Source organism: Pterocles gutturalis, unplaced genomic scaffold (genome assembly GCF_000699245.1).
Source record: "Pterocles gutturalis isolate BGI_N339 unplaced genomic scaffold, ASM69924v1 scaffold49677, whole genome shotgun sequence".
NCBI classification, from domain to species: Eukaryota; Metazoa; Chordata; class Aves; order Pterocliformes; family Pteroclidae; genus Pterocles; species Pterocles gutturalis.
In genome coordinates this window covers 1-27,188 of record NW_010117384.1, presented here as the reverse complement: position 1 = coordinate 27,188, position 27,188 = coordinate 1, and the positions used below count along the sequence as shown (strand labels likewise).

At 37.5% G+C, this 27,188-nt stretch overlaps 1 protein-coding gene across 1 annotated transcript; it reads right to left on the bottom strand.

Annotated features, from left to right (window-relative positions):
• Positions 1–26,665, bottom strand: DPY19L4 (dpy-19-like 4 (C. elegans)). The gene is made up of 19 exons (XM_010075766.1): positions 26,587–26,665; positions 24,137–24,244; positions 23,041–23,165; positions 22,292–22,382; positions 21,107–21,228; positions 20,128–20,264; positions 18,197–18,320; positions 17,491–17,625; positions 16,069–16,200; positions 15,884–15,982; positions 14,600–14,673; positions 12,606–12,764; positions 10,812–10,931; positions 9,588–9,708; positions 8,115–8,171; positions 6,155–6,237; positions 4,195–4,327; positions 3,054–3,212; positions 1–165 (listed from the first exon to the last, which is right to left on the bottom strand). Exons 1-19 carry the CDS (start codon positions 26,663–26,665, stop codon positions 1–3), a joined length of 2,223 nt encoding a protein of 740 aa, XP_010074068.1.
• Between the last annotated feature and the right edge of the window lie 523 nt (positions 26,666–27,188).

The following is a 27,188-nucleotide window of genomic DNA, read 5'->3' as shown; positions in this document are numbered from 1 at the left end:
TCATGACTGGAAGGATATCACAGTGTTGATTTTATAAACAAAGTAGGATCTATTCCAGTATACCCGAGTAAAATAGTTCACATATGGAGAATAGTTCATTTTGATTTCATGACAAAATCGTCCATATTTTGAGTAGGCATAACTGTCACCTTCCTCACAAACCACCTGCCAGAAAAGAAGAAGATCCAATTAAAATACTGAAGATATGTGGTTACAGAAAGTAATTCTATACATTCCTTTGTATTCTGTAAACTTCACTTAGGATAGGCATTAAATTTCCATACTGTCTGAATCCAATAAACTGAAAACATATTCCCCTACAATTTGTTTAACCTACTCAAATAGCCTTTGTGAATTCATACCTTTGTCAGGATAGCAGACATGAAAACCAGTGTAGTTTTTTTTCATACGATAAAGCACAATGGCAGTGGAAATTATCCACATGCCCCTTTTACCCAGTACTTCAAACCTGACCTGCACATTGCAAACATAGCACCTATGTAGGGAAGGAAATTCTCAATTACCTTTTCCAGGCCAAGTGAGTTTGATATATCCAGTAAAGACTGAAGACACACACACATGTATTGCCCTATAAATTCCTACCAATTGACTTGGAAGCAAATTGCTTGTGCGTTTTAGCACCTACTATCTGATATCCTTGAAGAAATCCCTTTGTTACTCTTCCTGATGGCACAAGTTTACACGTGTTTAAAAAAGGTGGTAGGCCAAATTAATGGAGAAAAATCTATTGGTGGCTACCAAACAAAAAAAGATATTTCCTCTGAGCTACAGTCCTCCAGACATAGACTACATATGCATTAGCTTCCACTAGTTTGGAAAGTCTTGATAATTTTTGAATATGACTTAGACAATTGTTGTTAGCAAGCAAATTGAGAGTTTTTTTTCTAAGTTTCCTGAGACAACACACTAAATCAACTTTCAGGAACAAACTATGTCAACTTTCTTACAAAGAAAACCCCAAACAACCCCACTTTATTCCTGTTGGCCATTCCAGTATTTCTTCTATAATTAGTATTTTTAGCATCCAACCCAGTACAGACTCAGCCACAGACAGGAAGCATAAGCGATGTTCATTACTAGCCAACCCCTCTTCTTCTAAAAACACTGAACACTCACTTGTCTATGTTTAAATGTATATACCAGTTGTTTTGTTACGGATTTAGATGACATACATTCACCAGAATAGATTTAACTGAAACTCTCATCATGAACCTTCTTTTCCCCTTCTTAATCTCTCCACTATAAATAGGATAACCCTTGTCACTCTGACAATCCTAATTACACAAAAATAATAAATGACTGTTTTTGTGTACTGACAGTGCTATGTGTGGCACTTATTAGACAGGCTCCTTGCACTGGACATCTTTCAATGTCTTTCCCCTCTTATGATTGAAATTATCATCACAAGCAACAGGCGCTCTGAAAAGTACTGGGAAGTGTTCCTTAGGATGAACTCCTGAATAACTGGATGTTAGGAACTAAACGAAGGACGAAGAAACTCATTCTGCTATATGAACCAAACAAAAACTTAAAAAACCTGACAGTAAAACTGTGCTGCTGAAGTTCAGATGAGATCAGGATTATGTGCAAGAAAGAAGCATGCAGAAAACATGGAGATAAGAGATGCCGTGGTATGAGGGAATGGAATCCTGAATCTAGGGAACAGGAACTTATGCAAAAAACAGATCTGAGAAGAAACTGAGAGCTAATACGTGCTGATTATCAATGATGGAGGTTATTCATATCCACACATGCTGCTTTGATGTAGTACGTTGGTTAAAACATGGAATAATCATGGCATACATTATTTTAGCAGTAAGGCAAAGAAAGGAAAAGGATGGATTTCAGCAATGGTAAGAAAGTTAATAGAGAAACAGACACAATATCCTCCATGGATAAACTGGCCAGGAAAGCTGCAAGTGAAACTGACACCAGTTGTGGATTCCTAGGGAAATTAAAGAGTAATCCCCTAAAAACATATATTTGCTCCCCCAAATGAAAGCAACCACAGAAATGAAATGCTTGCAGTACAAGTTCTTTTGAAATACATATAATCAAAAGTACAGTTTATAAAATATTTAAGACAGATGAACAGCTTGGATTTTTCCCCAAGAATGGAATGTAAGAATATATACAAGAAACATACACCCTCCCCATTAGGGAAAAAAACAAAACAAAACATTCAAAATAAGGATTAACTGGTATAGTCAACACACAACAGGTGGTGCTTAAGGTCTTTTTTTTAGACAGGAAACCAATTAAATGAAGCTAACCCGTGACTGCCTAGAAGTAACTGGTGACTCCTTCTCCCCTGTTGAGCTGGGAATAAGCAACCAAACCCTAAATGACTTTATGAAGTCAAAACTTTTGTTTGACTCCCAGGAAGGAGATGAACAAGTGGTAATGAATCCCATCCCATTCCCTACTTCAGCAGCAAGAGCAGCACCATCAACATTCAGAGCAGATGCAGCATGGCAAAGACTGAAGTAGCATTCATGGATATCTTTGTAACTCTACAGTTTATTCAACCTATCTTTCTACCAGCTGTGGCTTACACCACCCATTGGGGTGCTAACCTCATCAGTACCAAACAGGCTGTACTGAATTGAAAGGTAGGCTAGTCCTGGTCCCAAGCAGACTTTTAGAAGAACTGAGTTTACTAATTTTAAAATTTCATCTTTAAAGCTAGTAAAGAATGCTCTCTGAGGCAGAGCTTTACTGCTTTTGTAATAACCTCTTCAGGTGTTACAGTCATAAACACTTTTGTATAGTTAAACGGTATTTAACAATTGGCAGAAAAGCAGCACAGACAGATACGAATGTATTAGGAGAGATTAGGGCAGTTAAAGAAAAGCAAAGATTGCAGGTGTATAAGAAAGAGAAAACAAAATTTAATTGATGACATTTAAAATTTATGAGTCTGTCCACCTGTCAATTACAACCAGAAAAATAAGATCAGCATTATAAGATGATTTCTTCTAAAATGAATTACTTATGCATTCAAACATTCATTTTTTCTTACTGTTACGTACGTGGCCATTAGCAATATCCAGTAGATCTTTAACTCTACATCCTCTTACAGGTCCCACTTCATTGCAAATTGAATCTTCAATAATCAGAAAACTGGCTTTGTAAGATGTGAGTATCTTATAAATATCCTCCGCTGACCTCTTTGAATAGATCTGATAAATCTATAAATTAAGAAAACATGTTAATGCAGTGTAAAAATCAGTGACAAATTAAATACTTTGGGGGTAGGAGGGCAACTTATCTGCAATAACAAATTCTATGTACACACCAAGCTATGAAATGTTTGATTCTGAAATCTCCAAAACAGGTGTGGTAATGGGCAGAGGAATGGGACATATTTGTCTCTGCTGGTGGCAAGTTCTCATCTTATGTACTTCAAGTGGCCTGAAAATTTTTCAGCAATAATATTTTTATATTTGTTTTTGTCCAGAGTGAAGCACTGATAATCTACTTGATGCTCTCTTCCCTGTTTGCTGGACTCCTGTGTCCTCCTTCTTTCTAATATATTTGATTTTTTTTCTCATTACATTTGGGTGACGATGAAGACAGTTCCTGTAAGATGCTTTCCAAATCAATTGTCTTGTTAGAGATTTCTGTTTCCCTACTGTAACCCTGGAGTTTTCAAATACAGACTGAGAACTAATGTAGAATAGCAATTTTGTTTTCCTTGCTAGGCAGTCACTGGGCAAGTCTGTTCTGCTTCATGACTTTCTCCCTAACAAAATACGCAGAATAAAAATTGTTCACAAACATTCAGAAATGACAGCCTGCCTAAAACTCAATACGGTCACACTGCTCAGCAAGGAATCTTGTTAATGAGCTTACAGATTATGTATTGGTCTTATCTTGTTATCTTTCTTTACAAGACATCATGCCCTTTTCTCACCCTAGACTGTAAATGCTTTGGAGAAAAGGCAGTATTTGGAAGGCCACTCACAAATCATTTGCATTGTCAGGTGGCCTGGGGTCACAGAAGAGCAATGCCAATGTGTGTGTCATGAGGAAAGTTACAAGGTCATCTTCTTCGGAGCATTAACATTTACAGTACTGCCACACATCCCAATCAGGCACTTCAGTCTCACATGATGGAACAGCCTATAAATCACTGATAATACACACGCATTTATGGAATTGGATACTCACATTTTCATTTCTTTTTAGAAGATCATCATCATTATATAAAGGCAAGCTCGACACCATCCATCCAGTACATAGCTTAATCACACCCATTAACTGTGGGCTGCCTGCAAACACAGCAGCCACAGGAGCCTGCCTTCTGCAAAAGCAACATCAACATACACTCTGAGTACAGGGTGGATTTCTCAAAACAACGCTTTTAATTTTAAACACTGTGTGAATCTTTTAAGGTGCTACGGTATGAACGGTATGAATTGGAGTAAGTGAAGATATCATTGAGGGTCTGATTACAACTGGTGTTAATGCTGCAGTGGTTAATGCAGAGAAGCTCAGACCTGCAGCAATATGGAGTTTACAAGGAAGGTCTCCTGCTGGGGCAAGGACTGATGGTCGTTCTCCTCCCCTCCTTGCAATCCATGCAGCATGATTCAGAGTGGTCCTGGAATGGACCAAACTATTGCTTTTGAATGGTTGCTGCCTTGTGATGAAACAAGGTTGGGAGGGAGGGTAGGTAGAAGGAGAAACCACATGAAGTTATCTTGTAAGGGAAAGATTTGTGATTATTTTCATTTGATCTCTAGGACCATGTGTTTAATCATCTACAAGTAAACAGTGTCATGATACAGAATAATGCCTACAGTCATTATGTTTCTGGGTTTGATTTCATCTTTTGAGTATTTGCATTTTGCATTAGTGAAAGAAAACAGTCATTGTCACACTTCATTACAGACTTTGGGCAACTTCTCCTGACGAGAAAATTCAAAATAAATTCATTTTATCAGAGAGAAAATTTTAAGAAAGTATACTATAATAATGACATTCAATTAAAATTCTAGTATGGACATCTAAGTATATCTTTAAGAATAAAAAAATCCTTATTTTCATTAAAAATATGAACAGCTGCTATAAACAAGGGTAGTCAAACTGCTCTTAGTTGAGTGAATCTCAATGCAATTCACCATGATTAATTATGTACTTGAAGTGTAATATATATGCAGACTAATGTAAAAGCCATTAAGGTACTTGGCATTATTCCACTCGCTGCCTTGAAGAGCTGCAGCAGTGAGGCATTATTCCACTTGCTGCCTTGAAGAGCTGCAGCAGTGACAAACAACATATACTACTATTAACAGAAAGAAGAAATTGTCTTGAACACCATAATTACCAGCCCTGTCTTCTCCGAAGATGAACAGGTTGGCATTAAAGACTACATACATACAGAAAATAATATTCTAAAAAAAATACAGTTAAAGGTAAAGTTATCTGAACACAGGGTATCTAATTTTCAGAAAAGCGTAGCTCCTAATGATATAGTCCAAAGTGAGACTGAATGAGGCCAGAATCCAGTTCTGAAACTTTTATTGAGAAAAAAAAAACGTATCTGTGAAAATAACTTGACTTAGTATGAGCTGTGTATATGGCTCAGTATGAGCTATATGACATGGCTCAGTAGTTGCTATGCCCTGCCTAGCCAGAACTGTTCCAGCCTTCTGGTCAAAAGGGAAGTTTGAATCACGTATGTTACACTGCATGTTTCTTGACTTCAGTCTCTAAACCCTCACATTCAGGCATTTCATTTTACTAGCTCAAGCACACAAAAATGTCAGTGTTTCTGTTCCCATGGAATTACAATCAACATGAATCCTCTAATCTACTGAAAAGTGTGGTTAGTGTGCAAAGAATCAAGTACTAAGATGGCCACCTTTGTTTGGAAATTAGGTCTAGCAATGATATTAAACATGATTTGCTTCTTTGTTTCAGGATCTTATAATCAATGATAAATTTCTGTTTTTTTCCATGGGAGTAATACTAAACTTAAAATGCACATTTCTCCTCCCATCTCCCTCTACATCATGTAATGACTTCACAAGGGAAATTCAGATTAATAGAGGTAGCTCCACAAAATGCTGAGATAAAATACCCTGACATAAAGAAGTGAAATAGAAATGTAGGACTTCATACTTACTTTATCCATGTCATGAGTTCTACTGTATCAGCATCATAGAATTCTTGTAGTTCTGAAAGCTCTGTCATTATCCTAGGGAAAAACTGATTGAAACATATTCTTGGTTACTTACAGTAAAAAAAATTAAAAGAATCTATAGAGCATCTCATTGTATTAAGGCCTTAAATAACACAATAGAAATGTGTTTCATCTGAGTTTTCCCTCCTGATGGGTATTTTTGTTTTAATATTTTGTGAAATATACTGTTTATACTTACCTGACAGCAGGAGCCCTTCTCCAAAATAAGTATGTTAAACAAGTTCTCATCTTATAGAATACTAATAATTAAAAAAAAAACAAAACAAAACAAACCCCAAGAAACTATGTAGCAACAACATTCATCAATTTCAACTGCCCTTGAATGCATCAAAACCATAGTTCAGGTTTTCATATGCAAATGCATATAAATAAAGGCACTGAGCCAACAAGCTGACAAATCTCTCATGGTAAACTTGCTTGAACAGCGTGGAGTTGGACTGTTGTAACTTGATGGAAAGGTGCTATACAAGTGGGAAAAGAGAGAAGAAATTTCCTAGCAGAGCATCATGTGGGTAATGTGCCCTGGACTTTCCTAGGCCTTTTATTCAATTACTTTAGTGAAGCTAAGTACACTATATCGTATGGAGTAGGATATCTCAGTTTATGCTCTTGAAAAACATTTTGGGAGTCATTTTAAGCATTTATCTGTAGAAGGCATGGCTAGAAGCTGGCCAGCCTTAAGGGGCTGGAGCATGCTGTTGTAAATAGCAAGGAAAGCCACTTGTTGCCAGCTCTGAAAAGGATAAAGTTTATAGGTTATAACAGACTAAAGGGACAACTGACTTCAGGACAGCCATAGGACACAGACAGCAGGAAAAGCGAACCTGCTTTTAACTGAGGAGTTTCCACCCCCATTACCTGGACAATTCAGCTGTCAAGTGATAGCAGTCTACAACCAGACATGTTAGGGTAGCATAGGAACAGCTCCCAGATGCTCCTATCAAGGCTGAAAGCTGTTGCAGTGCTGTTATACACATACTTGAACTATCCCCAGAACAAGAGTCAGAAGAGGAACCGTGCAAGGAGAACCAGCTTCACCTATCAATCAGAGCCCTTAGAAAAATCTAGTTAGATGAGCAACTATGCCAGACTGAGTCAGAAGGTGGCCAAGCAGAAAGATGCTGAGCTGTACACCGAGACATTTATAGCCACAATAGCAGATTAAGAGCCTCAAGGCATTTGCACTGTCTGGTAACTATTAATCAAAGTTTCCAAGCTCAGGGATGAGTTATGAGCCTGACGAGCAAGCTGTACACCACTGCTTAAAAGCAAAAGCTGTATGTGCAATGGATGTAGCCCTCTAGAGTCCAAACTCCCACACTGCTTTTACCAAAAATAATCTGAAAAAGAATTATTTGGTCAACTAACCTAGTTTCCTCTATTGTAACAGATTTCATAGCTCTTTTGAGCAAACATAGCTTTTTCAGGAGAATATCTATTGCTCTGGCAGAAATGCGTAAGAAGTCTGATTACATTGCAACCAAAATTTCCATTATAAAATAGATGTTACAAAATCTGTTAAAATACTATTGGTCAAGACTGGCTTTTTTAAAAAACAATTATCTGAATTCTCATAAAACTATTTTGAAGTTATGTCAGTATACCAGAGGGTTACACATTATGGGATATTCCCATATTTTTTACGCTTGTGGAAGTTTAAAGAATAATTTCCAAATATTCTTCCTCCTGCTAAATACCTCATACTGAAAAATGTAAACAGTTTTATTTAAAAAACCAAAACAATGAATTTTCAGTGGACAACAGCATTTATTTCATGATATATATTTCATTTCACCAAGTATATTTCACTATATTTGCTCATCATTTTGACTCACACTGTGCCTACATACAAAACAAAAAACCACAAAGGTACTTCTCTTACCTCTTTCCACAAGCTGAATCCAATTATTGTGGGAACTGCCATACTCAGAATAAGAGCCTAGAAAATAGGTGTTAGAGGAAATGGATTATGGACCATTCTCCAGTCTTCAACTTTGGACTGTCTTTTGATCCTGCTCATAAGGTAGGCTACATTTATGCCTGAAACCTTGGAGTGACAGTAGGTGAAACGTTGCAGTTTTCCACCAGGCAAAAAACTCTCTGGTAAGAATTTGCCTGATTTAGCACAGAAGACCTTATTTAATCCATTACAACTTTACCACCAATATTAGGGATGGTTAATTACTGCTCAAATAACAACAATGCAATGTGCACACAATGGAGGGAAGAGAAGTAAACACCTCTCACACACAAATGAAAACAAGATAATCTGAGAAAGGGAAAAAAAGTAAGAAACAAGCTTTTTGAACCTCTGATCTTGTGATGCTTTTGTTCAGATTAACAACATTGATATGCAAAACCTAGAAAGCCATTCTTCAGCACACCATCATTCTAGCTGATATGATTTTCACTTTGTGAAAAAGAAAAAATAACCAAACGTTTCCTGTACCGTGTGAGCTAACAGTAATAAAGAAGGTCTATATAGCAGAAAACATGAGGTATGTAAAGGAATGTGTTTACCACGTACATATTGTTACTCCTTGATTGGAAGAACACTGTCAATGTTTCTGATGTAACAGTGTATGGTATTTTCACATGTGACATAGTGACATCTGCTTATGTACAAAATATTCCTATAAGCCTCTTGAAATCAAGATAAGTAATATCCTACCCTTATTTTACTAATAAAACAAATGCAGAAAGCTGCCAAAAATTGCACAAAGCAACTTTCAGCATATTAAGAATAAAGCTCGGGTTTGAAATGGGGGAGCTGTTTGCACTGTAACACAGGCTCATCTTCAATCACATCACTTCTCTATAATGGCCACATATGAACAACTCTTATGTAAAGTCATCCACATACCATTTCTTATAAAGCAGCTTTGCTCTCAGCAATTAAATACACCTAGCCACCACTTTCTTAGCCTCATTTCCTACTGCCACAAGGCTTATATCGATGCTTGCCTGCATGCCTGAACTTTTCTCCTGCACTCCTCCTACGGAGCGCTTGACCTTCTTGGCCAGTCTCAACTAAATATGAAGGGGTTTGAGGTCTCAAAAATTCATTAAAAGAAATTAAACAGACAAGTGAAAGAGACAGAGATGAAGACAGCTCTGCTTCTTATGAGGAAAGGCTGTAGTGTGAACACAACTTTATCACCAGGTACCAAAGAACATGTGAAAGTGTGATATTAAGAATGAAAGACACAGGAAAAAGCAGACTATATGAGATCCACTGCTCACAGAACTACACGTTCTTTTAATGGGTTCTTCTACAGGTCTTTAGGTCATTGTTGTTTGAAAAGTTATATGCTTGCTAGCTGTAATTCTCAAGACATTGGCAACAGCAACTCACCAGCAATATTGGGTGCACAGCTTTTAGTCGAAGCCACTTGAAAAGTGTCATCCAAAGTTCAGGAGAGCACACACCAAATGCAGCAAGCATGCAAACATAAGGTGTCCATAGATATTTCATTCTGAAAAACATTGCAATAACTTAGTTGTGACTCTGAGCATGCCTCTGTATTCCAGCTATTTATAAAAACATTCAGATTTTTTTCATATGTCAAACACAGTCTGGATGGTCAAGCAATCCGAGATCAAATTTGATGGCACTGCAGGGTAAACCAAGGAAATCTCTAGCAGAAGAGCAGGCACCTGATTATCTGCTGCAAGATGCAGGAGCAAGATCCAAGGTCAAAGATGACAAAATCCTTCACAGAGTTCAAGGGAGGATGAAAGAAAAACAAAGAGACTAGTAAAGTCACTTGGCTGTTGCAGTTTTCCAGCCAAGCAAGGATAAAAAGCAGCTATTCAGCAAAGTTGTACAGATACTGTACTATAAGGGAGTTCCTGAAGAAAGGAAAAGAAAATATTTAATAAACAACTTACAATTTGCTGGTATTGTCTGCCTCTTAAGGATAGACAAGACAACTACATGGTAACAACAGTCTGCTCATATTAAGAATTTGTGAATATTCAGATTTTAGGACGAGTGTAATACAAACACAAGGCTGCCACCTTCAAGCTGATTTAACTGAGAGTCAAGACTAGAACAACATCATCTTCCCAACATTAGCTTCTGTGGCTTTAAAGACTAACTCATTACCTCTGAAAACAGCTTTGCTACTGCTTTAGCATGTCAAGCATAGATATACTTCATACTAGCCTGGACACAAGAAGATGGATAAATCTTCCATGTCCCAATATTCCAGAACGTAGACTGTTCATCAAAACACTACACAAGATCTCACCAGAATACAACATTAAAAGAATTACAGTGAATTTCTTCACTTAAATACAGTAAAGAAAATGATTAAAATTTCCTTCAATTAATGTCTCAGATTCTGGCTGCACTAAAGCTTGGAAAAACATGTTAAAAAGACCAAGCACAATTCATCATATAACTATCCAATTTATAGTCAAAAAATATCTTTGCTATGTTCCCTACTAACTAGTACTACTACATGCCAAATACATTTCTGAAAAGGGGTGAATTTCAAAGGGCTGAATGGTGTATCACGTCAAGTTAGGAACTCTCTGTTGCTTTTCAAAAGAGATACATCAAAATCAGACTTACCCTTCCAAACACATCGCTAGACAACCAAGTAAAATTGTGTGAATTACATGATAAACTATTTCTGGCCTCTCTCCAATTCGACCATCCTCAAGTTTAACTGTCTCTTTCAGTGGTTCACCACTGCAGTTGGAGAAAATGAGACATCACTTAATTCAGACATTATCTCAGGCAAAGGTGCCAATAAAAATACTTTAATGACCTTTAAGTCAGCAGTACACTGAGATCATTCTGTGTCATATCATACAATATTGTTGCACTGCTCATTTGGTTTTTGTACTTCATAAACGATCTATCAGAACCCACTGTCCCTTGTTTTAGACTGTAACCTCCCTGGAGCAGTGGCTGTGAATTAATACAATGGGATCACTGCCTATGACCGTAAATCCTATTTTAAGGTAATTCAGCAACAAGAGACAGCCTAATTAAAGAGCATGCACACTCTGCAAACATTTAGATGAAGCATGCTGTACATGCATTCTAACTATGCTGCTTCATATCATTAGCTTGGTGAAGAATTATGGAATCTGTAGGATGATAATTGTGTATGGAATGTGTATACCATTTTATGACAAAGTAAGATAACAAAAGCAGTTTTTAGTAACATTACTATAAATTCCAGTTATATATTATACATAGAAATCATAACCAAAATCTTACAGCAAATGTTTTTCTACAAACGAGATAGCAAGGCACACAATAGACAGCACCTTATTGTACCATGGTGTGTTTTCAGGTTACAATTTTATAAAAAGCTTCCTCTTGACAAATGGAAAAATATTTGAGATTATTAACTGCTTCAAAATTAAAAAAAAAAAAAAAGGGTGAGAAGATTTATTTTAAGCTTTTCTTTAAAAAGCTGTTGGACATACTGGAGTCACAGCTAATTACAAAGTAGAAAATAGCTATTTCAACTACTAGCAAAAAATTAGAAGAGTTTGTTTTGGTTTTTTGAATATACTATTACACATACAACTTGACAAATATTTTCATTTACAGCAATATAATCTTTACCAATTAGAAGTTTTAAGTCCTTGAAAAAAATCTATTGATTTTTGCTGCAGACAAGTGAGAAATTTGCCCTAATACCTGAGAAGTTAAATCATTCTCTTCTACCAGGAAGAGATAATTTCCTAGCCATTTTGTTTCCAAGACAAGTTATGCTAGGATCTACAGTGTTGCTATTCTTCCTCTGAAAACAGAGCTACACTACCCCTTCTCTCAAGGGAACTGTAAATCACTGTGAAACTAAAAATAATTGAGTCAGTTTTACTTTAGCTCTGTTCTGAACAGTAGAGGCTGATGGAACTTATCACAGTAAACAAGAGTTTAAAGAAAAAGCAGTGAAGCATTAGAAATCTGAAATCCTCTCAACTCCACCCTCTCATCCTTCACAGTATGTAAACTTGAAAAAAAACCCCAAACCCAAAACAGTGAAACAAATTCTCTAGCAACAATCAGATAAATTTGCTGTTGGAAGGGGAAAATAGACAAAACATCTTTATCCTTCCCAATGGGAAGAGACATAAACACATCACAAAACTTTAGCCAGAGCTCTGCAGGAATTGCACCCATGGGGAAAGAAAACAATGACAACTCCCTGTCTTAACTGGAGGGATGCTCAGGAAGCTATTCACCAAAGGACTTTCTTTAGGTGGGCCTTTCCACTGGTGCTCACACCCTGGAAGCTCAATGGTGCAACAAACTTTGGAGCAACAAACACGACCATTCACACTTAGACATCTATGAATCTCTTATTTTTAACTTCTTATTTTTCAGTATAAATATGTTACTCACCAAATTCTCCTAAAAATGACCTGAGTTACAGAAAAAAGGCAGATAATTAATACTAAAATATAGAAAGGCAACAGTGATGACTGTGTTAGTCGCAAAAAAAAATCTTGGGAGGGTGCCTGAAGAGATTCTTGACAAAGGAGCCAATTCATTGTAAAATTCCTAGTAAGGCAAAAACATCCCATTAAAAACAATAATACCCCCCAGATCAGAAAAAAACCCCAGCACAAAACCCATCACAGTTTAACCTACTCATGTCATAGGAAATTATTTGAAATTTGTGTTTGAAAAGTTATCTTTTTATCATTTAAAACTGCTTTGCAAGTATTCTTTAGAGTAACTGTCAGAAGCTTATCTTCCAAAAAAGAATCTGTGATCTGAAGAGACCAGACTACAGCTCTTTTATATCACAAAAACCCAGCCTCCCATATAACTCCATTATGGGGACCACAAAGCACTTTGTTGTCACAGTGGATTAAGATTTTAGAGATATTGATGCAAGAAGGTATGCTTGTCCTCATTTCAAACGGGGAGATGAAGAAGGGAAAGTGGTCATCTGAGATCACAAACAAGCCCCAGGCACTGCCAAGAATAGAATCCTTAATGCTGAAATTCTAGTTCTGTAGCCGAACCCACTCGATCATTCTTCTTTTTCAATGAATGAGCAGAAAGATTATATACTCTGCCAAGAAGCACTATCAATGTGTATTCTCAACTGGAGTTGGTGCAGCATGTGATGCTGTGAATGCATTCTTGTCTTATTTGTCTTGCTTTCCTCCTTCTTTTCTTTCTATTTTCCCCCAAGGGAAGACTAGAGAACTGAACCACTTTCAATTAGACAGAATCACTTTAAAGATCAACAGATGGGCATGTCCAAACTGGCCTTAAAAGACAGATCTTGAAGCTCTTGGCTGCAAACCATAATTCTAGCCCACAGTTACACAATTTTCTAGGCACAGTTGTACACAGTTTGTCTCAATCAAACTCTTCATTGCAGAGTTTGACAGCCTGGAAAGTAACATGTTGCAAGTCACCAGGGGAAAAAAAATAAAATCCATAATACCTGGTAGCTGAATAAACTGAAATCCTGACCAGCAGCAGTCCTTTCTTTTCTTGCAAAACACTTAAGAACGTGCATGTATGTGTGTTAAACAATGCATCTTAGTCAACATCATTACATTTTGTCTTCCAAAACTTCCCAAACAATTTCAGTTATGTGTGATGTCATCTTCTACTTTTTCCCCTGAAAGGCTGTGAAGTAGTTTCGCAAAAGAGATGCATTTCCCAAGAGAAAGTCCCAATTCCTGCACAGAATTGCAAGTCTTGGCTTGGATCCTGGAGGTGTCTCAGTCCTTACCAAAACTCCATTTGAAGGTTTCCAGAAAACCTGTAACCATGATGTCTTCTGCTTGTAGATCAACATTCAACTCTTTTACAGATCCAAACAGTTTTTCTTAGAATCACAACAAAAAATTCCCCTCTTACTTTTAAGTTGTCTCTTGTCCTAATTTCTTGCAAAATATACAGGGTTTTTTGGGGGAGGTGTTATTCTTACAAAACTAAAAATAAAACCCCACAACCCAATCCTGTTTTGAGATAGTATTGATAGCTCATGACTCTTTTCAGAATCCTTTCTTTTCTAGACCATAAAAAGTTACTACAACCACCTTTACCCTATTATCTTTGCTTTCAAGTCTTATTAGAAACACTAGACAGAGTACAGAAAGTTTTTGCTCTTCAACATCAAAAGAAAACAAAAATCTACAAAACGCTTTCACCCCAAGGCATGAAAAATATTGAGGTGCCTCAGAAACCTCAAAATCCTAAGCAAATTCTGTATATGCATCTTTTTTTAATTCAGTCTTAAAACCAAGTGACAAATAAAAACTGTTACCCTAACTCTACAAAATTCTCACAAGCCACTGAAATTTTACACTTCTCAGAGCAGTTTCAGAAGTTCGGGTATCTTAGAAGGTGTAAAGAGATTAAAAACTTACTTAGTTGTGTTTAAGCCAAGTTTTAGTTCAATGAACTTCAGCAAATGCTCATTTTCTTTATGAGGTACAAACATCTGAAAATTAATTTAGCAGAGAAAAATCTTATCAAGTGCTGGAAGCAGCTTTCATGTAGTTACTTCATTCAGATTTCAAAATGGCAGGGAACAACCAGCTACTCAAGATTTAGTTAAAACTAACAAATCAGATTAAGTGTGACAATTAAGGTACCTGTATAGTATTGTAAATCTTCACTTAAATAAATCCACCTTTAGGGTTTCCTTGAGAATATAATTCCCTTCATTTCATTCATGTACCCCAACAGGAGGGCAAGTGAAATGCTGACAATAAATTGTCAAAAGAGTACTGAGCAGTGTAAAAAAGATCATGAAAAACAGACATAGACTTACCCCCAAGAAAGGCAAAGAACATTGTCTTTGGCTCCACTAAACAATTGGACTGCAGCCTAGCAAAAGTTATGAGCATTTGTAATCTTCACATAAATTGTTTGAGCAGCTAAAAGTTCTGTGCACTGTCTACGTAATTTAACTCATATTGTTCAAGGTCAGGTTTTCTTTTCCTGGACACACAGCAAGGCTAGCCAGTCTGAATAGCACAAGAAAACAATCAGATTTGAGCATTCTCTCAAACCTTTTAGGGTTCACTAGCTTCTTTAAGTCGACACTGTTAATTAACACAACCAGGGTAAGTTTCAGACATGAAGAAAATGCACAATAAACTATGTGAAAGACTAGAACTAGCAAGAGCAAGTTGTTAATAAAAAGACAAGACCAGGCTAAAATCCCATTGTGTAATCTCAACTCCTACACTAAGATAAGGTCCCTGTTCCCATTTTCCAGTTGAAATTTAATTGAAAATTAACATCTACCCTGAGACTACCTGTACCTGTTCCGGCTACTAGGTCTTCTCCATGCACAAGAACATTATTTTATTATTTAGACCAGTTCCTACAGGCCATTTAAGTTATAAGAAAAACCACATTTATGAAATAGCTAAAGTATGATTTAATGAGTATTTCCATACTATGCTTTAACCTCAACCCAAAAGACCAAAAACCCCAACAAAAACCAGCTGCTTGAGTTGTTAAAGACTTTTTATATAGATACAAATTGACTCAATTTTTAGTAATCCAATTTACTATGAATTAAGCTATGAACCCTCAGATCAATAAGACAAGCAACACTTCAAAAGATTTTTCCAGTAGACATCTGCAACTTTCTATTTAGATTTTGACAATTAAAATAACTTTTTACAGTGGAATCTTACCTTTAGTAAGAAGTTTAGTGTCACTGTTATTGTAAGTACCAAATAAATATACATTATTTTCAGCAATCTTGACATAAATGTATCTTTTTTCATATTCACCTGCAAAAATATTTTAAGAATGCTGTATCATTTGGAGTTCAGTATAAATAATAACGACACTCAGAGTTAGAGCAGAGTCTAGTTACCTGAAGGCATTTAGAAAGCATGAAAGCTGCTACAAGACTCAGTAATGGTGACACTAGTAAGGCTGAATTTTCAAACTGCAAAAGGTATCCCAACAAGAGAGAAAACAAGTAGATTTTGTATACTTCATGTACCTGTTGAAGAAACAAAACAAAACACAATAAAATAAAATTACAGTGGATATATGTCTTGTTTTTTAGAGCAGCAGACAGCTCGCTCCATTCCCATGTTAACCAGGGGATTAATGGATCTCTATCCTCCAACTCATGAATATAGCAGGTTACTATTTGGCTCTGGAAAGTATTTCCCATCAAAATGATCCTGGTCAGCCTAAATACCTAGTGCACAATTACTTCACAAGAATTCTGTAAAAATGAGAAAAGTAGTAGTATTTTACAAGGTCTCCCCATTCTGTAACGCCTCACTGTGATGCAGCATGAAGCAGTAACCACAATGCAACGGTACGAACACACAATTTGTGTGAAAAAGCTAACTACCGTAAACACGCCCTTTCCTTGCTCTCACAATAACTTGTTCATGTAACCTACCTCAGGAATACACAAACTGTTATGGATATTATCTGTTATTTACTAATTGATATGCAGTTCTTATAAACCCTGATACTTGATTCTTTAGGCTTTAACCAAAACACCCATCTTCTCCCTTATATATTAAGGACCCTGCTTTGAACTAAAATGGATCAAGCATTTCCCACTGCTGAGGAACAGGAAAAAAAAGCAATTGAGAGATGAGGTGATGAATTAGAATTGCATGCTGTTTGAAACAGAAGTTACATCTAATAAAACTAGAAGGCCCACATGTACGAAGTAGCACATACACCACTGCCACAGGCAGAGTAAAAATGCCTTGTTGTTGCAACATTTCTAAGAACGATTTTGCAGAATAAAATAGCTAGATACTTCCTTGCACTGAAAAATCAATTGGCCTCCAGCCTCCCTCTAGCCTATTTATTGGCTAAAACAGGACAGAGTGGGCAGTTCAGGGTGAAAATAAGCCCCTTTAACTGCACAGAGCCAACAGAGAAGTTTTTTGGTCAGCCCCACCTTCCTGTGAATAGGGTAAAGAAAAGAAGGGGCAGCTAGGCCAAAAAGGATGCATGACTGAGTATCATTCATCACTCTTTCAGCTTTCCAAGGCTGTTTCAGGTCTCAGCAGCTTTGTTTAGCTTCCGATCCTGTTGTTAGTAAAGCTGTCCCAAAAACAGTAGTCCAAAAGAGAGTGAGTTTAAAGCCATTTTATTCTTCGGATTGACATGACACGCACTCCAGCTGGACCCAGGCTGCAGGACACTCAGGTCACCACTCAGTCTGCGCCCTTTGGAGCTCCTGAGCAGGATGTATGGCAGGCACCTCTGAGGCTGTATGCAAGTCCCCTGCTATCAGTAGGTTGAAGAGTTCTAATACCTTCTCCGTCTGCACCAGGGCAAAGCTGTCTAGCAGAAAAAGAGAAACAGCCTGGACAAACAGGAGATAATGACTGTATTCCCACACCATCACGAAGGTATGTGTCAAAGCATTCACCAAAAGGTAACAAAACTTCTAGAGAAAAAAAGAAAAACAAAAAAGGCATTAATTTCATACCTATGCATCTGTGCCACTACGTAACTAAGAAGTCATTAAAACAGAAACTATGGAAATTAACTATTATTTTAGGAAATAATTAAAATACTGACTTCAGGCATATTTAACATGTTGTCAGATGAAAGAAAATAATTACCGAAACATCCAAAAACATTTAAAGCCAATCAGAAGAAACACTTTTGACAGACAAACAGGGAGAGGAAGTTACCACCATCTTCTCGAAGCAACAGGAAGCGCAACAAAATAGTTTACATAGTGAGAAAAAATCTGCATTAGTTTCTTTTAAAAAGACAGTACACAGCTCATTACCACACTGTTCTCTCTGAACCCTCATGGGGGCATAACAGGGCAGGGCACGAGTCGCTTAGCAAAAACTGCACATGGCTAGGTAAAATCCTAGTGGCTATTTTAAAAAGAACAAATAAAACAACTACTGTTTTCTGCCCAGTAGGGCAACAGCAATGGAGCTAACTACCCCAGAGCACAGTTCTACCAGCAACTCTTTATTAAGAAATTAATTTTGCTTTACCTCAGCAGAACAATTGAGGTTTTTTTTTAAATAGCCTGTGAGAGCTGCTACTTGACATGCAAAATATGGCAAAGCCCAATTTTCCCTTGATGGTATGGAGTAATCAATTCTTGTTGTATCTGTCCTAGAATAAAGTACAGACAAAAAAAATTATTCAAAGATTTATGGAACAAAAATATCAAGGAAAGCCTAAATGTTCTAGTTAACAGTGTGGCCCTGCAACCACACTATTCGTGTATTAAGTGTAAAGTAATACTGACACAATTTCACTGCTGATACAGGTCACAAATTTAATAGCAGCATGGAAGGTCCAATCTTTACTCATTTATTCAGCACGTCTCCTTATTAGGTGTCGTTTATAGGACTGAAGCCAAAAAGCATCTGCCTCCAGCCTTTTCTGACCCACCACACCACTGTGTGAGCTGGATGCACCATGCACTGCTTTCACTAACCTGCACTGTGACAACAGAGCCTTCTCTGGCCACGAGCAATGCCAAATGGTCTGATGTCCATAGGCAGGGGACCGCTGCTGTAACAGCAGCTTTTCACATTGCGATGAAAATCCACTCATAGCTGAGAGAAAAGGTTCCTCTCAGCTCTCATAAAATATGTCTTAAGGAAGTGATTTAGGCAGTCGAGTACAACATACTTAGAATCCAAAGTAGTACTCCCTCATAGCAGCAGCACCAGCAGATACTCTGTCTACAGGGAAAATTCTGCCCAGCAAAATAAGAGATTAAAGACGGATGGGGAGCATGCAGGGTCTTCTCATGGAATGACTTGACAGTATCTGCACGATTAGAGCCATAGAAAAAAGTTTTAAAAAGTGCTAAAGTGACTTAGAAGCACAAGCCACACTTTCAAATGTGATCAAAGGCATCCGTTTCAGAGATACATAGTCTTTTTTGTGTCTACTATGCTTTTAAAAAGGAGCGTCAAGATCCTTTATCATTTAGATATTTGAAAGTGTCACCTTTCATTTCTACCTCTGAAGCCTCCTAGAGGCATATCTGGAGCTCTTTTAACTACTAGACCTTTCCATTTGTTAACATTGTTTAATCTTCTTTGCTGTTAATAAAAATACAGATTTTCCCACCATTTTTCCTACTTTCCACTGTTCACACCAGCTTGATGAACAGTATTTTTAGCTACTAATCACGGATTCAGTCATGATGACTTCACGCTACTAAAAGATGCTTCCCAACAGTTCAACTTTAAAGGTATATCTCTAACATTTTGCTCCTCCATAGCTCTTTTCTTTCAACTGCTCTCAAGTTCACAGAAAGCCCCAGAGCTACTTGGTGACAAACCAGGAGCCTGAACACAAGTACTCATTGTCTCCCTATTACTGTGGTGTTTCATAAAGGGAAAGGACATTTTCTTGCAAGTGAAATGTTTTAAAATAAAAAACTTGAGATCAGGATCATCCAAGAAGATTTCACATTGCATAAAAACACACTACAAAAAGCAGATTAAAAAAAAAAAATCAAAGACTCTTTACAAGAAAAATGCACTTGGTCATTTCCTTCTAAGCAACAGAAGAACCATCACAATATTTAGAGCTGTCCGCAGAGAGCAATTCTGTTTTACAGCAACTTCAGAAATTTGTTTTCATTCTTTACCTGCACAAAACCAAAACCTTCGGAGGAATGTTTTCGCAAAATGGAATTCAGTGAGAATACTCCTATATTCACACACATACATAAAGTCAGTTCAACTGCAGAGTGAATGGTTTGGACAACAGGAGGCCTTTGCATTAATTCAAGCATCCTGAGAATCAGTGCACCTCTGGGAAATGTTTTGAATTCATAAGACATAAGAGCTTGCTCTCACAATGAGAACCCAAAGTTTAATAGAAAGCATTTCAAGCCGCTCTAATATTTTAAAATGCCTTATTGACAAACTAGATTGTATAAAGATGTTTTTCTTACCTGTTAATAATGAACCATGCTATTCCTGCCAGCCAAGTCCCACTCATAACCCAACTGGTTACAAACAATGCAGTCACATAAATTCCCTGCAGTCCAAAAACTATACCAATGTAGAAATACACTGGTTCAATAACTTCCTGAAATTACAAATAAAAACGAAGAGACATAGCGGCAACTGAGCTGAAGCTGGAAATTATTACTATTTACTATTTGCATACTGCTAACAGTGTGCTAGGTGCTTTACAAACAGGTAAGAGATGGCCTCTATTCTAGAAAAGTATTGAGCATGCTTTTATTTTGTCCTCAGGGAGAACAAAGCTGTGTGAATTTAGAGCACACTTCAGGAATCAGCTTGCTAGTGCCATGACTTTTGTATGTGCTTTAGCATGAACACTGTATGTGTCAGATTTAATAAATCTGTACTGCAGTGAGATATAAAGTTCACAGGACCAGTGGAAGAAGTTACATAGGGGAGGAACTTGGAGAAGTAAAGATGTGCAAAAACAGTTCCAAAAGAGATAAATAATTAAAAAAGAAAGACAAATGAGAGAGGACACAAGTATTTGGCGTAAGCAGAACAAAGCCTGAGCAGAGAAGAAAGAGACAAAGGGCTTATCTACAAAAGTGTTTTTCCCGTTTATCTACATGGGAATGCGTAGAGACAGGTACCACTGCAAGAGACTTCTGTACTCCAAAGGAGCTAATTTTCCTGGTTTTAATGGATAGCACAGACACTCTCTACATTTCTAAGCGGTTTGTAGAAGTAAAGAATAACAGACAGAAAAGTTTAGTGCATATAAACCCCCAAAATCCTATGCCAGAGACTGATTAGAATTGAGGAGAACCTGGACCTGGTGAGAGGCTTAGCTCAATTCATTCAACAAAAATTGCATGTGTTCACTGTATTCAGCATAAGTCTCACACACACACACACACACAACCATAATGAAAGCACAGAAAGTAGGAGAAATGCACATACTTCGCTACCAGATGCTTGATATAAAACACTAGCAATCAACTCTGGGTACAAAGTCATTTGCTGGACTGCATTTATCGTCTTCAGTGATATCGTCTTATTGTTGTGTATCAACTCATAAACACCTACAGACAAAAAAAATATATTATTTTTGGAATCACTCTTGCTGTTCTTAAAAGAGGTGAAAGCGTACTCACAGGTAGGGGGAAACAGATTTGATTATTAAACCTACTGACTGATTCACCACTCCTAATTTTCAAGGAAGGAGAAATTTCTGTGCCAGGTACCATCCCACCCTACTGATTTAGCAACAAAGTTAATAGCATTTTTTAATCTAATCTTTAAATAGAAGGCCCAAAACTAACCAGCTGAAGCATAGTCTTTTCAGTAACCTACTGATGCAAGCCTGGAACCAGCTACCTACAGATCACCTTCACAGAAGGTTCTTAAGAAGTGAGACAAAGATCTAAAAGGGATGAGCAGGAGGTATCAAACTTGTCTCCACAAAGACATCAGATCCAATGGCCTCGTCACCCTTTTCAGCCTTGTGTTTCTCAGACTTCTAAGAATCACTCAACACAATACGCCTTTCTATGGGATTGAGATGAAATTGAAGCTGGCGTACTTGAAGGATACATCACTCTGAGATATCATAATTAAAGACTTGTCATTACTTAGGACAATAGAGGGAAGAGAAAAAATAATCCAACCTCGGGGGTGGGGAACAAAAAACCCCCAAAACAAGGCAACAGCCAAGTAAGATAACTACTTGCTGGTGGGGTGGGGTGAGATGCAGAAAAGGCCTTGACTACATGTAAGCACTGCTCAGCAGTACCTAAAACATCCCTGTGTTATCAATGCTGTCTTCAGCACAAATCCAAAACATAGCCCCATACCAGGTACTGTGAAGAAAATTACCCAGGGAAAACTAGTACCCAGGACAATATGAGAGTAATGTCAGTCCTATTCCAGAGCACGGATTAAAGGCAGTCTGCTGCAATACAGGATAGTTAAACATTGCTTTTTAAAAGTCACTGAAAAGTTAGGACAGCATGGAGTTTTTAATTAATCTGACTGATATACCCATAAAAGAGTATAAAATCAGTTTCTCCAGTCTGTGGGAGTTTTTTTACTGTCTCCAAAAGGAACAGGACTTTTCAAGGTTAATAGAACAAAAGTGTTTTGTACCTCTTTCAAAGGAAGGAGCCTTTAACAGTTCTTTATAGAATGAGTAATAAATGGCACTGTCACCCTGAAATGTAATTTCTCGTTCAAGTTCCTAGGGGGGAAAAAAAAAAAATCACCTCCTGAAATCTCTTCCCAGAGCAGACTATATATTTTCAGATAGACTGGTTTTGTAATACAGCACATGGTTACGATTCCACTGTACATCTTCAAGGTACTGCAAAAAACATTAATCCTCATGGCACCTCTGTCAGGTATATAATGCTCTCTATAACTTAGCAAACATGCTCAGAATCAGAGCAACTCAAATCCACATCATAAGTCAGCACCAGATCCACCAGATCATTTCATATTCACAAACCTGAATTTCACTCAATTTTCCATACTTCACTAAATAATACAGTTCTTAAAAAAACCCACAAAACCAAAAACATACGTTCCTGCTGTTTAGCTTAAGCAAACCCAGTATACTTCAGTTTTTTCTCCAAATTTTAGGAAGTTATTTCAATAACAAAGGGTGGCACGGAAAAACATATAAAAGCATGACAAGACAAGACTACCGTTACTAGGAGAAACACTTAAAAAAAAGGAAGGAAAAAAACCACAACAGAAAAGAGACTGTATCAAAGACAGAGGCCTGAGTAGAACAACATGGGATTCTGCAAGCAAGTAGTTCCCACATGACGTGGATCACCTTTGATTTCAAGGACACAATTTGTCTTTTGTTTCAGTAGTGTAACTTTTTTCTTTACCTGCCTGCTGGAAAACCAGAATTTCCGTTCATGATATGTTGAGAGGTACACCGAATACATCATTCCACTAGTGACTGCCGCAAGACAGCCAAAGAAAAGTTTCGCAAAACGCTGAATTAACATATCTGAAAAGGGACAATGAAAAAGCTAAAATAGTCCAGAGGACGTAGAAACAAACAATATGCCCTAAATATGGCTCATTTCTGAGCAGCAAATAAACTTACTGGCATCAGAATCATCACACCATCAGCAGCACACACACCGAGAACTGGTTTGTTATTCCTGTCGTCCAAGAGTTTTCTTTCCCAGTTGTTACCACTGCTTCATAGGACTCAGATAAAATACTCACACACTACACTGCAAATTTCTCTCTATTCTAGTAAACTTTATTTCAAAAGAATTCCAAGAAAGAAAAGTGTCTTCCAAACAAACAAAGGCAACTCTAGATTTTACCCCAAACACCACAAACTTCTTAAAGACATGAACAGAAAGAGGTGGCATTATCATATATAACATCAATACTGAGATGCTCTGTTTTCTGTTCTGTTCTCAAATATGAGGAAGGAACTAATCTGAATTTTACCAAACTCATTCAAAGGGTATCTACTTCACCCAAAGCTCACTCAAGTTAGTACGTACTTTTAACACAAAAAATTTTTGGTAGCTTGGTGAGCATTTGCCTACACCTGGTTTTAGTTCTGTTCCTTGAAAAGCTGTAAGAACTTTTTGTCTGTTGTTGTTTCAGAACATTACTTCATGCTTTTTAGCTTTCCAAAAGAAAGATCATTCCAGGCACAACTGAAATATTTATTTGTACTCAAATAGTAACAACAATAAGATTCTTAATCCTCTGCCTCTCCCCCTTCCTCTTCCCCACCACAACCTGAAACAATCCAGGACTAATATTTTACTCTGCAATACATAAAATGTCATTATTAAAGAATTCTAATATGCACGCCTGTTTTTTCTTGAAACATCCAAAACCTAATTCAAAATAAGTCTGTTATAAATTACTGTGCTACAAATATCTTCCCATAAAATGTAAAAGAATAACGAAAAAAAAAATTAGAAGTTGGCTAAAAATTCAGGAGCTTACACTTTGGCGATCTTCCCAGCTTTGAGTTTTCTTTGTTTCTCTCCTCTGGAGCCATTTTGTCAGATTCTGTGCAGTTTCGCTTCTTTCTCTGTCGCAGGTCTGCTGCCCCTGAAGACATTTTTTTGAAGTTGTTGTAACATAATACCTAAAATCGCACTCTGAGAAATCCACACCGCCGCAGGTAACAGTCAGTTACTGCTACTGATTCGATCACACAGCAGATATATTTGACAAAAAGACTCAAAGCATTTTATATGCTTAACTAAAATAACAATATAACAATACAGAAATCAATTCCTATGTCCTTCCTTAGAAACTCCAATAGTTTTCTCTTGAGGCCCTACTCTGGGATTACCTGGAACCCAAACTGTAAGATAACGGGTTTATTCCATGGTGAACGAAGGAAAACAGTAGTTTAGATAAGTTGATACAGAAACTGGGAGAAATTGATGCCAATTTCATCCTACTCTCCTCCTGGTTTTACACCACAGTACAGTAGTGTACCAGGCACATTACTGTAAGACAAAAATTAGGCTAGTCCAACACTTTTAAATTGACCTGAGTCCAACACTTTTAAATTGAGCTGCCTGTTATTCATATGCTGAAAGCTTTCATAAAGTAAATACACTATCACCTTTTTCCTGCTGCCAGATCTTCTGGAACTAGAGCAGATTTATGAATTTTCCGTCTGACACACAATGAAAAAGCCCAGTCTGCTAGGCCATGTAGATCATATCACAAGACCAAGGGCTTCTTCGGCTTCGGTTAAGTTTTCTGTAAACAACAGCAGTTTGAAGCCCTGGCACATCTAGTTTGCAGTCTGAAAGGCAATGAGGCTAATTCACTGCGTGCAAGTCTCCACACAAAAAGATAATTTCAATAAACCTGTTATAATTACTACATTAAAGATGACTTCCATGTGTGACGAACGGCTTTAACTGTAACTCATTCTCTAGAATTTCTAGCTATCCATTTTGATCTACTGTCCAACATTGCTTGAAATCTTGTAGCCACTGATTTCTTCTGGACTTAGATTAGCTCTTTCATAAAGCCATTCAACTTCAGACTTGAAGTGTCAATCTTCACATCCCACAATAAAGGTTTCAATTACTCTGGCTGTATATTACTTCAAGTCTAAATCGGTCTACTTTTCACTCCCAACTATTAGCTTTAAAAGTTATAAACTAGAGACAGTAATATAAATAAACCTTTAAAGTGATATCTGCCTATATCAGGACATCTTTTCAAAAACTTTATTAATTACTCTGAGCAAATCAAGATCTCAATTATAACATTTTTCACAGAATGAACAGAAAATGTCTACCTTCTTAAAAAAGACAAGAATTGGAAAGACATTAAACAAAACAAGGTGTAGGGTGTTCAATACCACATTTATCATTATGTCAATCCAAAATGAAACATATAGCAGCAGATATCTCTTCATGGCATGTGTGTTAAGTTAATCAGCAGTGCAAGCACTGAGTGCACTGCAATTAAAAATCACTCGTACTACACAAATAAAACTCAAAATAAACGGAGCGGAAAAAAAAATTTAGATCACCAGAATGGGTAGATATGTGCTTGGAAAGACAATTGTCTGCCCTTGTCATCCTAGTTATGACCAAGGCAATAGCAATGAGAACACTGGAGGAAAAGGCACTGATTTTATTTAATTTTTTCTGGCAGGTCAGCGATCCACATTATAAGTGTAACACACGAAATTTACAGTTAGGAGCAGTAATAGAAAACTCCCAAAGAAAGAACAATTTAAAATTCTAATTCCAAAATAACTACATCTCTATCAGCAAATGATCTTCACCTCTGTTTTGAAGACTGCTTAACAGATTCCCCCCACAAAGCAATAACAAAGAAAGATCAAGTATGCTACTTCCGTTTCTTTTGCAGCTGCCTCAAACAAGAAAAATGCTGTTTCCACTCTACGAATTCTTTAAATGGGGTGAAATGAAAGTCAAACAAGGTGATACCTAAAAATAATCTAGAATTTTGAATTGATGAAACAGCCTCTAGTACCTCTCTATCCAGCAAGCAATTTTTCATCCCAGATTGCTCTCTAGTTCCCTGTAAGTTCCCAGTGCATTTTTTTCAGCTCTTGTTCAGATCATATGCGTTGCACTTATTTTTGTGTAGCCACTGCAGAAAGTCATAACTGATTGCTTCTGTGTGCCACTATATTAACTCACTTTTTGCTTGCAAATTCAGCACTGTCTGCGATTCTTGTTTTCTCACCTAAAGAAGAATAAAGTAGATCTGGGATATGTTCAGAGAAGGGCCACGAGGATGATCAAAGATGTGCAATGGCTCCTGTACAAGGAACAAGGAAGCAAGTGAGGATGCCTCCGTCCAGAAAAGAAGATGACCAACAGAAACATGCCAAAGGTCTACAAGCCAGTGAAGTGCAAAACCAGGCTGAATAGAAAGCAGTGATTCACCTTTTTTTCTAATACTGGAACAATAAGTTATCAAACCAACCCAGTGAGTCAGGCTACAAGGAACCAGTTCATCGCACATCACCTTCATGTAGCCCACTCCTACCCAAAGACTGTTCTGTAAACAAAGAGTTTACACAGGTTCAAGGGAAGATGGACACATTTGTGGAGGACAAATACAGAGAAACCGTGTCCAGCTCGGAAAGTACTCCAGCTGGAGAACAGTTGGGAGGCTGGAATATGCCATGGGACAGTATTGCATACGCTTTTTTCCTCTTGCATTTCTCCGGGTGCCTACTTACGGTCGTGTTTCTGCTGATTTCCCCCAGAAAACTAAATGCCATCTCCTATTCCCCACAAAGGGGGTTAGAACAAAAGAGACCTGGAGAAAAATGATTGTGTGGGGGTGGCTAAAAGCAAAAGGAGAGAGGAGACAGACTAAAACATACAAACGGGGAAACGGCAGGGATGCCAAAGAAAAAGCACACTCACGGAGGCATCCAGGGAGCCGGGGGATGCTGCCTCGGGGTGTTCTGCACAGAGGCAATGCCGGCCGGGGAGCAGAGAAACAGACCCCAAGTTTCTAGACTCCCATCCACCCGGCT